The sequence below is a fragment of the Stenella coeruleoalba genome, assembly GCF_951394435.1.
Source record: "Stenella coeruleoalba genome assembly, chromosome: 3".
Lineage (NCBI taxonomy): Eukaryota > Metazoa > Chordata > Mammalia > Artiodactyla > Delphinidae > Stenella > Stenella coeruleoalba.
In genome coordinates, this window is record NC_137148.1 from 161,050,521 (window position 1) to 161,063,210 (window position 12,690).

Sequence of the window (12,690 nt, forward strand, 5' to 3'; positions counted from 1 at the left end):
TTGCATTAAATGTTAACAGACTAGACACTCCATTTAGAAGGCAGAGATTTCCAGACTGGATAGAAAAGCAAGGCCCAACTACATGCTCGACACAAAAGACATCCTTCAACTCCCAGACAGGTTGAAAGTAAATGGATGAAAAAAGATATATCATGCAAAGACTACGCATAAGGAGAATGAGGTGGCTATTTTAATATGTGATAAAAATAGATTAAGACAAAGCACCAGAGGAAAAAAGGAACCCTTTACAAAGAAAAAAAGGTCACTGCATCAGGATGACACAACAATCATGAATGTGTAGGCACCTGACAGAGCTTCAAAACACATGAAGTTAAACTTGACAGAATTAAGAAGGATATGGACAATTCTGCAATCATAGGAGATTTTAACACTCCTCTCTCAGCAACTGGTAGAGCTTACAAACAAACAAAAACCATAAAAATAGATGACCAGGGCTTCCCTGGTGGCACAGTGGTTGAGAATCTGCCTGCCAACATAGGGGACACGGGTTCGAGCCCTGGTCTGGGAAGATCCCACATGCCACGGAGCGACTGGGCCCGTGAGCCACAACTACTGAGCCTGTGTGTCTGGAGCCTGTGCTCCACAACAAGAGAGGCCACGACAGTGAGAGGCCCGTGCACGGCGATGAAGAGTGGCCCCTGCTCGCCGCAACTAGAGAAAGCCCTCGCACAGAAACGAAGACCCAACACAGCCAAAAATATAAATAAATAAATGAGTTAATTAAAAAAAAAAAATAGACGACCAGTCCTGTAACAAACCATAATGAAAAAGTATATATATATGTATATAGGTATACTGAATCACTCTGCTGTACATTAGAAACTAACACAATATTGTAAGTCAACTATACCTTACATTTTAAAAAAAGGAAAAAAGGGGAACTCCCTGGCAGTCTAGTGGTTAGGACTGGGCACTTTCACTGCTGCAGCCTGGGTTCAATCCCTGATCGGGGCACTAAGATCCCGCAAGCCGCATGGTGTGGCGAAAGGGAAGAAAATATAGACAATCAGAACAACCACCTTGACCTAACTGGCCTTTACAGAACGTTACACCCAACAACGGCAAATAGACATTCTTCTCAAGTGTACAAAGTATGTTCACCAACACAGACCATAAAACGAGTCTCAATAGATCTAAAAGGACTGAAAACATACAAAATATGTCCTCTAATAACAGTAGATTTAATTAGAAATCAGTATTATAAAATACCTAGGGGGAAAAAAAAGTATCTCGAAATGAAACAATATACTTTAAATAATCCAGGTTCAACAGAGCATTCACAAGGAAAACTGGAAAATATCTCAAAATGAATGACAATGAAGATACAACATACCAAAATGAATGGAATGCAGCTAAAGCAGCACCTCAAAAGAAATGCATAGCTTTAAACACTCATATTAGAAAAGAAGATCCAAGACCAATGACCTAAGGTTGTATCTTAAGAAGTTAGAAACAGAAGAGCAAAGTGGGAGGAAGGAAATAATGAAGAGCAGAAATCAGTGAAACAGGAAACAAACAGGAGAGAAAATTAACACAGCCAAAAGTTGGCTCGTGGAAAAGATCAACAAAATTGATAAACGTAGATAACACAGACCACCAACACCAGCGATGAAAGGGGGGATCCCATGACAGGTCTCGCAGATAGAAACGTTACAGGTTAATCCCTGCCTTCAAGGAGCTCTGGGGCCAGTGATACATACCAGTAGGTCCATGGAGAAGTGAAAAACTAGGGAATGGGTAAGGTGGGGACAGAGATGCAGCCTAGAACGTGAAGGAAGGCTATACATTGCCCTCACTTAGACACAAAAATTCTCTATTCAATCACAAAGTTACTGTTTGCTTTTTAAATCCTCATTTACACCAATTTAAACCAGTCTGTTGAGTCTAACGTGCAAAACGTATGGTTTACTACTTGCTGGGGGGCGGGGGAGCACACTAAGTGCAGCCAGGCTGTGGGTCTGGACTTCCTCCTGCCATGGCGGGGACCCACTGAGGCTGGCTGATGCCAATGTCACCATTAGTGCTTTGCACTAGGAAGATGGCAGGAGCAGTCACATGGAAACCTGTGGGAGTGTGTGGTGCTCTATTTTGTCTTTGTTGGGAGGTGGAGTGGCACTGGGGGCAGACGACAGAGCAGAGAACCCAGCAGGTGGGCCTGAGCTGAAGTAAAGGGGCACAGAAAGGGACAGAGGAATGACAGCTGTTCAGGACACAGCCCGCCCTGACTTGGGCTCACTGGACTGCTGGATGTGACACCTTGCTTCGTGGGACAAGCCTCTGTAGGGATCGGCAGAAACGGTCACCTTGCTATGCAGTAACGAGGCTTGGCCTTCGAGCCAGCCCCTGGGGAATCCCCTGGCCTTGCACAGCCCTCATTCGTCAGGCTTAGCACTCACAGTCTGAGTGATGGAGGCCCTGACTCGGTCCATGGAGGGTGGGGAATGGAAAGGGCTGCCTTCACACACGCAGAGTATGCAGACGGGCAGCACCAGAAGGCAGCCTCTCCGGGGTCACTCACCTTTGAAGGTAAGGAAGGGTTTTTCGTGAATGGGTCTGAGGTAAATGGGTCGTTCTTTGTCTGTTTCTTAAAGAAGTCGTCGGGGGCAGAGCCATGGAATGGGTCATTTTCTTTGAAAGGATCCCCTCCGAATGGATCTAGGTGTTTTGGAAAGAAGAAAAAAATGCCCCATGAATAAACATTATGCCTAAGTGAAAGAACCCAAATATAAAAGAACACACAACTGACTGGCACTATTTACATGAGAGTCTAGAAAAGGTAAAAACCGTAGTGGCAGAAAGCAGGTCAGTGGTTGCCAGAGACCTGGGGGGGAAGGGGGTGGGGGAGACCAGGGAACCTTCTGGATAATGGAAATGTTCTCTTTCTCACACAACTATACACATTTGTCAAAACTTATCCAGTTCTGCACTTAAAATGGGTGAGTTCTGTTGTGTGTTAATTATACCTCTCAATAACACTTGATTTCAAAATAAAATGAGTAAATCCATAAGGACAGAAAGCAGGGGCTGGAGAGTGGGACTAGGGAGACTGCTCATGGGGACAGGGTCTCCTTTTGGGGAGATGGAAATGTTCTGGAGCTACACAGAGGTGGTGGCTGCGTAACACAGTGAATGAACTAAACGTCACTGAAATGTGGTTAATCTGTGTTATGTGAATTTGTTAGTTTTGTGTTATGTGAATTTCACCTCAATAGAAAAAGCGAATACAAGGGGAAAAATTAGATAAATGGGCAGCATGATCCCAACACCACGCCCAGGGTGCGTTCATTCTCCTCGAACGTGAGGTGTGGGCCTGGTGACTATAGGAGGGGCAAGCCACCATCACCAGCAGGGAACAAGATGCTAGGCTTTTATGCAGTGCGATGCTGTCCTTCCCAGTCCACTCCCTGGTATGTGTGGGCAGAAGTGCCACCGCATGTGGGTACCAATGGGACACCCTGATGCCACCACAGGTGACACAAGTGGGCACAAGTGTCCAAACAGTGGCCTAGCTATCAGGGGCTTCTTTCCTAGTTCTAATTCTCATCATGCTATGCGACTGGCAAGAAGGGGCACCAGACTGTGAAAGGGAGGGACAATGGAGGTTCCTTCAGAAACTGACCTGGCAAAGGAGGCTGCAAGGTGTTTCCCCATTTCCCTCAACCTGAACTAGGAATGGGAATATTCTGAGAGCCAGTCCACAAAATGTTTCTTTTAACAAAGACTTAGGCTTTTTTTTTACCTGTTGAAGCCGTCTGTTGTTCGGCAAAGGGGTCGCTCTGGAATGGGTCACCTGGATTTAGAGGAGAGAGGACCGTTCAGGTCTATGGTAGACATGACCTTGGCAGAGCAAAGTGGGGAAGCAGGGGCAGCCACTGACTAAGGCAGTTTGTCATGGCGAGGACAGCTAAGATAAAATTAAAAGTATTGTTGGCTGCTCAACACGGGCCTAAATCAAGGAAAGTGTAGGGCAAGGCTGAATTCACTCTCTCTTTCTACACAGTGCTTTACTCTCCTGTCTCACCCCCGTCCCTCCCCGTCACTTCCCAGGGCTCCAAGAACCTGGGACCCCGGAGCTGCCCCATCCTCAGCCGCATGGTACATCTGAGTTTCGGGACTGCCTGACTCATCTCTCAGAACTAAGGTGCTTCCACTCCAAATCTGAAACTGGAAAGGCACTCCCTCTGCCCTCTCCCTGCCCTGGCATTTTTCTCAGAAAAGTATAGATAGCCTTCTTGGAAATACTGTTTTGCTCTGCAAAAACTGAAGAAACTTAGGAAATCTTGTTTCTAGAATTCTTCTTATTCTTGACTCGTGTGTGGATCCAGATGAACTCACCACGTTAAGACCTTAGATGTTTACGTGGGGATCTGCTGTTTACTAGGTGGTTCCATAATCACCACTACGTCTGATTATCTTATCAATCCCGAGAGGTGGATGGGAACTGAAGCATGCAGAGTCTCAGGGCCAAGCAGGCCACCCTTGAACGTGGATGTCTCTTGGTGAGCCTGGAGCTCTTCCCACCCCCTCCCCTCAACACCACAGCTCTTTAGATAACCAGGTGGGGTGAAAAACTCAAGAGGCCCATTAGGCTCAAAGAATTTCTTTCCTCCTAACTGTTCTAGTCACTGGACAACCCTAGGGGGCACAAAACAGCCTTTCAATGATAAAGTGGGTGCCAAATGAGATACCTTTGAAGGGATCGGCTCCTTTAAATGGGTCAGATTTGAAGGGGTCTTCTGCCTGAAAAGGATCCGGATGCAATTCTTGGGTGTTGTTGCTAAATAACAAGGCTTTATTTTTGAAAGGATCGTCCTATAATTTTGTGAAGAGACAGGACAGGAATTTAATTATTTCAGATTTAAAGCAAAGTACAGAATTCTATACCTAACTGGTATATTTTCCCTGTAAATGATGTGATCCTAAAGAGAGTAATTTTTTTAAAAAACCATAGAAGATGGACTTTAGTTAATGATAACATGTCGACAATGGCTCATTAGTTATGATAAATGTACCATACAAGATGTTAATAACAGGAGAAGCTGGGTGTGGGGTACATGGGAACTCTCTGTACCATCTCTGCAACTTTTCTATAAGTCTTCTAAAATTAAAAAGTTTATTTAAAAATCATTGAGTGGAAGCAACCCAAGCGTCTACTGATGGATGAATGAATAAGCAAAATGTGGTATGTACATACAATGGAATACTATTCAGCCTTAAAAAGGAAATTCTGACACATGCAACACAGATGAACCCTGAACACATTATGCTAAGTGAAAGAAGCCAGTCACAAGAAGACAAATATTGTGTAATTCTACTTACATGAAGTCCCTAGAGACATCAAATTCATAGAGACAGAAAGCAGAATAGTGGGTGCCAGGGACTGGGGGAGGGGGGAGGGGGAGTTACTGTTTAATGGGTATGAAAAAGTTCTGGCGCTTAGTGGTACAATGTGAATAAACTTAACACTACTGAACTGTACAATGAAAAATGGTTAAGATGGTAAATTCTACGTTACGTGCCTTTTGCCACAATTAAAACAAAAAAATCGAGTCAGAAAAAAAGTCATGTTTTTGGAAATGTCAGAAAGAAAATGTAATGAGCCACCGACGACTGCAGCCGGAGGCCTTGTCCAAAGGTGTGCCTCCCTCAAACACCTCCTCAGAGTGTGTTACCTACGTGGGTATTTTCAAAAATGCCGTTTCCACACCAAGAAACATGCTGGCTATTTACATCCTGAGAGGAAATGAGTGCTTACGCAGTTAGAACTACTAGAGCATATGCAACACTTTGCATTTTTTTTTTAAAGTGCTTATTTCTAGAAACAAACAAGAATATTTAAATCAGAAGGGAAAAAAACCGGCTTTTGAAGAGCACGTCTTTATAGTGGAAAATGACCTGAAAGGGCTGGGGAGAGGCTTCACAGTACACATAGGGCCGGTGTACTTGGTTCAGAAATACTGAGATATTTTGGTTAATGAAGACACACCCTCAGTGAAAACATGAAGGTTTCACTATGATGTTAAAAAGCACAACATCCTCACTAAATCTGGCAAATGTGTCAGCATCCTCGGGGCTGGCAAACTCAGCCATTATTCCAACTGACCAAAACCAAATGATTAAAGAGCTGGGCTTCCGTGAAAATACAGGGCAATGACGTCAAAGGGGCCAAAGGAAGATTCCTGACGAGGCTCCTACCACCCTGGGCCAGTTGACTTCAGGGAGCAGGACGGATCGCAGAGGCACCAGGCTAACAGGAAGCCTAAGGCTTCGGAAGGACTGACCAACACCCCTGCCCTCTGATGAATACGGAACGATTTTCCTTACCTGAGAAAGATTATCTGGAGCCTCCAACCACAGGGTTTCCCAAGGTGGGGAAAATAAGCCAGTTCTTAGGCAAGTAAGTACCGATGTCTGCAAGAACTGTGTCTGATAGCAGGGCAAGGACTCAGTAAGGACGTCGTACTGCTAACTACTGTGACATGCCCGCGCCAGCAAGCACCCAATGGGGTTCTGAGACACAGATCAACGTGATGGAGAAGTCATAATCTAAGGAAGCCAGGAGGCCGGTGTGGAAGATAAACCTCTCGCACTGCAGCCCAGGGGAAGGAACGTATCTGTTCCAGAAGAACAGAGAGAGATGATGTATGAGGTGGATAAAGTAGTGAGTTAAGAATGACAACTTGGCCTCGGTGTGGAAGCTTCTATTTAGTTTTTAATTAGCACTGATGTACAAATTGGTTGTGTTGTTTTGTTTTTGTTTTTATAATGTTTTCAATTGCCACTTGGAAGACTGACAAATAACAGTGGACAATGGCAGAGAAGAGACTGATCCTGGGGGGTCTGGCCCGAAATCCCCTGAGCGGAAAGTCAAGTCTGCAATCTCTCTCTCAGGAGCAACTGTTTGCCTAAGGCAGCAACCGCTCCCTCCCCTTCAAAGGAGAAGCCTAAGAAGACCCCGGCAGGATTCATGTGGTTAGGGTAACCACAGGTGGTTTGGATTCCATTTCACAGATCCAGAGCAGAAAACTAGATTTCCCCTGGTGCAGAGAGGCCGTAAACTCCACCATCCACTGACCTCCTGCCAACGAGCACGGAGCCGTCTGCCCGCTTGGGAGACGCAAGTGCAGCTGCCAAGCACGGGGTGAACGATCCGACCCGTGGCAGAGGGAGAACACCTCGAACAATGAGTTCTGGTCTTAATTACTGCACTTCTTGGGAAACAGACATGACAACTCTGAAAGGGCATCTAGGTGACATTCTGTGACGTTCCTTCCCTTTAGATGGGGGCTAGGCAGTGGTGTGCTGGTGAACCAGCGCTCTGGGGGAAAAAAAAAAAAGCCCTGATTGTTAGCCTCTGCCAATTCCCATGGTGTAGCTACTCCCACCATGGTTGACGTCCAGTTACCAAAGGTTGAATAACAGCTTACAAAATTCCTATTTAATAATCGGCTCTGGAGAGTCAATAAAACTGGCTCCAGCACTCCAGGGGCTGGATGTGACAGACAAGCCCTTCTTTCATGATGAGTTCTCCGCGAGACTAAAGGCTGGGATGATTTATTACCTTCTCTCTAGTAGACCGGTTGGCCGAGTGCTGACTCCAAGGACAAGAGGCCAGTATTCTCATCAGTGGATGACAGATAAGAAATAAATATGGCTTTAAGAATCCTGCTGTCTTGGACAAAGTAGAATCATGTGAGCCTAACACTAAACTTAGTAACTTTAGTAAAACCGTCCAGACTTAGAAAGTTCTAGACGCACCTCTTTGGTTACACTTGTTCTCAAGAAACTAAACTCCTCACTTTCATCCCCTCAAAGAGAACTAAGAGAGGTCCCTCTCCTCCGGAGCAGTCCTGAAATGTCCAGGAGTAAACAAAAAGCCCTCTTCAAAGTGTTTATTAAGAAATGGAAACAAACCAAAAAGTGCTTTAAAAACTGTATTTGTACAACAAGATAAAAATAGTTTTTCTCTCAAACACTGGTTTTGAGTTTCTACGTAACATACGCGACGTCGACGTTTCAAGATGAACTGACTATCATGTAAACTGTGCCCGCTAATGAGATGAATAAAAATAAAGGTAAAAAAATCTGTGGGGGGCAGGAGAGGGGAGGGACGTCCCATGCTGCTTTCAAACTGCCACTTCACTGTCAACTATTTATCCAAGGAAACCAATCTTATCAAAGCCTGCGAGAGGGTTTAAAAGTGAGCTGTTCCATGAACTAAGACGGAACAGGGCAAGCCAAGAGCCGTGTGAGGGTACCAGTGACAGAGGGAAGAATCAGAGCAGGGCTAAGAAGCTGAAACGCACACTCTGAGACAGACAGCCAAGCAGGAAATTCTGCCTCACTCGGTTCGGGAAGAAGGAACGTTCACAGTCTCTATTTAGACGGTAAAGCTGACGAAGCTGACAACGGGCCCAGGAGCAGATATGGAATTCACTCGTTTACAATTCCCTGAGGAAAGGAATGTGTGAATGGCGGAGGGAGGCAGTGACGGCCAGAGACAGGAGACAGATGAGAACACCAACAGGTCTTCTGCAATCCGGGGGGAGGAGGCGTAAGCTTCCCCATAAATCCCTGGGACTGAGTACTTGGCTACTGAGAAAAGAAACATGTCAAGAAATGCACAGAAAGAGCCGAGTCTCACATGAAGAGAGACAGAGAGGCTGAATTATTACAAGGAGGGGAAGGAATCCATGAGGCAAACAGGGCCAGGAGCAAGAGCCTGGGAGAGAGAGATGGCAGTGCGGGGCGTGCGGTGAAAGGCTTTGGGAGCAGAGCACGACGCAACCACGGAGACCAACAGCATCCCACTGGCTCCCGCAACAGCACAGAGATGCACAAAGACACTCTCGTCAGCCAGAGTAAACTGCAAAACGGCACACGCCAGGGCTCAGGGCTGCTACAGCCAACTCTGGCAGGAACAAAGGACAAAGTAACACTGCTGGATGTCAGCAGCCTGAAGGCCTGCAGAAACCTAAGAGGCCAACGGCCTCTCTCGGGCCTTCACCAGCACCCCCAGGGTCATGAGGTTTGAACCCAAGTGCCAAAGTCTCAAACGTAACCAAGATTTCAGGAGAGAGGCCAATTCATAGGTGATACAGCAACACCCCAGGTGGGCTGTCATTGTTTTTGATCTTTACCTATACGTGTGATTTTCAAGGTGCTCCTTGTAGAAACACAGAAACACGCACACACACACACACACACAAACACACACACACACATTCCTCCAAACTCTCAATTAGTAGGATGTGGGGTTTCACAATGTATGAGAGTTGATCCAATTTTGGTTAAGTTTGGGAAGCCCTCCAAATTTGGGTGATCAGCTCACGGAGATGGAGGTCTTTACAAACTGGTCTTAGAAAGGATTCAGGCCTATCCTTGGCTTTGTCCCAGACACCAGGCTGGAGTGTGGCCCCGGACGCCAGGCTGCAGGGCTGGTGGGGACACGCAAAGCAGCAGTGAAAACAAGAAACACCCTGCACTTGAACAGAATCGAGGCTGGCAAGTGCTGGATCAAGCGGGCAGGGCCTTCTCTGATCCCAGTGTGGGGCCGGGACCTTTACATTTACATTTATTCCACCTTTACCATGGCTCCAAAACCGCCCCTCTCTGTCAGGGAGACGCCCTCGCTCAGCTCTGCTAAGTTGGTCAAACTGGCGCCGTGGGCCCCGTCGAGCACCTCGTCATACTGCTCCAGACTCCTCTGGGCTTCCTGGTGGCTTTCGTGCAGCTGGGAAAGCTTGCTTCTTGCCTGTACGATAAAGACATCGTCGGCATCAAGTAGGGTTTAGGAAAAGAGTATTAGGCAACACATTTTTTTCTCCTAACATCCAACCCCGGACGATTCACAATGGTAACTGAATTACCCATCTACGGAGTAGACAATCCCTGTTGCCATGTTTATGAGACGCGAGACCACTTGTAAACCAAGACGAGACCCTTCTGCTGCCCCAGGCGGTCCCTGAGAAACGCAAGTGTTCAGACATTTGGTGACTCGGAAGGAAGTGGAATGGGACAAAATCCAGATGCACAATCTATTCAAAGTGATATTCAGCGGTCACTTTCCTTCGTGGGATTTTATTACCCCATTTGCTCCTCCTTGTTCCTGGAGGAGGCACGTGAGGCCAGGGGAAGGAAGGCAATCTGTGACGTCAGACAGACCCCAGCTTTATCTTAACTGTCTCATATGCACTGGTGATCTAACCTCTCTGTTTCCTCTTCTCCAAGATGGAGCCCTGGAAATGACGGGTAAAACCCCTCTTGCGGTGTCCGGCAGGGTGGGCCTTAATAAGCAGCAGCTATCATTTTTAATATCGTTATCATTATCACTAACATACATTTATGTCTTGGCTCCTACCTATGTTTTATAAACTCCAAAGGCTGGGAGGGAAAAGACATAAGATAACCCTACAGGTATTGATTAACAAAAAAGCACAATATATGGCATTAAATCCCTGAGATTTGAGTTTGTGATCAACTTTTGCCAGTAAACTGGCAAAAAGAGCAAAGCGATCAAGTCAGTCAAAAGAAAGGAAGCACGAACACGCATTTAGATACTGCCAAGGTCTAACAAACATCACCCTCACTCTGTAGGTGGGACACTCGAGGGCGAGCAAGGAGGCCTTTAGCCGTTACATACAGGGGAGCAGGAAAAGAGCTCTCCCTCTGCTGGTGGGCAGCGGCCACAGGCCTCAAGGCCTTCACCCCAGAGCGGGACAGGGAGGGGTACTTGGACAGGGGCCCATGTGGGGCGATGCTCCTGAGAGGATGGGGCCTCCTCGGTGTGCTGGTCTTCGAACTATCAATACATGGGGACAGACGGGTGCTGGAAGGTGTCTTGGACTCTGTCCCTCTTGCTTGTACAAGGACCAAGGTTGGGGAGAGCATGTCCTGAACCCAAGGCTCTCTCCAAATGAGTTAACTTAATGTCCTCACCCAGACCCCACCCGCTCCACAAAAATGATGTGCACTCAGGCGGGGAAGTGGAAGGCCAGTGAGGCAAAGCAGACACCACCAGGCCAAAGTCAACACGATGGTGGAACGCACGCTGCGGGGGTTCTCAGCACTTCACCTTCAGGCTGAATGAAGGCTTCCAAGAAGAAAGGGAGGTGGGTGAGAGCAAAGAAAACAACTACTGCGGCACAGACACCTGGGACCGCTGGTCGCACACCCCTCTGTGACTGCTTTGCTCGTGGCAGCCACCCTGCTTGGCAGGAGACCCCAGAAGCCCCCGGCCACAGCCAGTGGTGGCAGGCCTCGCCCCACCCCCTCGGAGATACCTGGTTGATTTCGTCTTGCGTGGATTTCAGGGACTTGATGATGGTTTCCAGTTGAACTTTCCCAGCCTGAATGCTCTGCTCCAGCTGCGTCTCCTCCTGCTGCAGTCGGTTCAGCTCAGATTTGGCCCGGTTCAGGTCGTCTTCCTGGGACTTGAGGTCGGATTCCTGGGACTGGATCTGAGTCTTCAGTGAGGAAATCTGAAAAGAGATGAAACACGACTTCGAGGAAGAATTCTGGCTCATGTTCTTGAAACAAGCTGACCCAGGGAAGAGGACACCAGCCTGAAAGCCCGACGCCTGGCTTCCTTTACATGGACCCCTCTCCACACCCGGGACAAGCATAGGCAATCTGTCTGTCCCCTGGGGCTGAATGTCCCCACAAGAGGCCTCAGACCAGGATGTAAGGGTTTTACAGTCTGCTGAAGCTGCAGCCTCCCTGGTTTGTAACAAGCAGCTAAGACACCAGGGGAGGGGAGACACGTGCCCACACCGTGCTGTGGGGCATGGGTCAGGGTGGTGTGCACACACGGGTTCATGCTTATACATGTAACATGGTGGATGAGACTGAGGTCAGGCCACAAATGCTTGGACACTTTTCCACATGATACGTTCAACTACTCTATTAAACCAGTAGACATCTCAACCTTGAGCTGAGACGGTCATGGTGAGCTCAGGGAAGTCTGTAAGAAGCCTCCTTCCCCTGCTGGGCTCAGCGGGGAGAGGGGGGGATGATGACTTACCATCTGGGTCTCATCCTGGCACTTCTGCCTGACGTCACTCAGCATGTCTCGGAGCTTGGCCTTTTGCTGATCCATTTCGTCCAGGCGGTCTTGGGCGTCCTGTTTCTGAGCTTCCAGCTCTTGCAAACTGCTTGTTTCCCGGTCTAAATCATTTTGCAATTCCTAGGGGAGGGTGGCATGAATTTACTCGAGACTTGTTCACATGGGGCACGTCCAAGCTAACACTGTCTCAGCCTGGGCTGGAGCCCCCAAGATGTCCTACAAAACCACACACTCCACAGGGAATACCACACACATCTCAGTGTGGTGGCCCCAGCTGAATCTCTCACTAAGTCCCTCAGCAAATACTTACTGATGGCCTAAGAGAGGCCAGGCACCAGGAGTGGGGCTGGGCTCCTGGCAAGAAGAGCTCTCCAGTGACATGTGGTCATCATTGGGGCGGGAAGGGCATCACCCAGACACGAACTGAGACGAACATGGGATAGCATGGGTCAGACTGTCAGTCAGAGTCACGGGGGCATGGGGAGACCATACTGATGCTGCACAGGTGGACAAGAGCTCAAGGAAGCACCACTTCGACGAACCCAAAGGACGAGCAGGTGGTAGCCAGGAAAAGAGCCAGCAATGTGAAGAGTGGACGGGGCCGC

The 12,690-nt window shown here is 47.8% G+C and overlaps 1 protein-coding gene across 11 annotated transcripts in view; it reads right to left on the reverse strand.

Annotated features, from left to right (window-relative positions):
* EPS15L1 (epidermal growth factor receptor pathway substrate 15 like 1) overlaps positions 1 to 12,690 on the reverse strand; it is a 101,141-nt gene that overhangs the window by 31,308 nt on the left and 57,143 nt on the right. For 8 of the 11 annotated variants that reach the window (XM_079919001.1, XM_079919005.1, XM_079918999.1 and 5 more), the window contains 6 exons: positions 12,044 to 12,205; positions 11,304 to 11,501; positions 9,611 to 9,775; positions 4,710 to 4,833; positions 3,761 to 3,811; positions 2,540 to 2,676 (listed from right to left, as the gene is read on the reverse strand). In XM_079919001.1, the coding sequence (XP_079775127.1) occupies positions 2,540 to 2,676; positions 3,761 to 3,811; positions 4,710 to 4,833; positions 9,611 to 9,775; positions 11,304 to 11,501; positions 12,044 to 12,205 (837 nt within the window). The remainder of the gene's footprint in view (positions 1 to 2,539; positions 2,677 to 3,760; positions 3,812 to 4,709; positions 4,834 to 9,610; positions 9,776 to 11,303; positions 11,502 to 12,043; positions 12,206 to 12,690) is intronic. The other 3 variants (XM_079918997.1, XM_079919000.1, XM_079919002.1) reach the window with 2 other exon arrangements.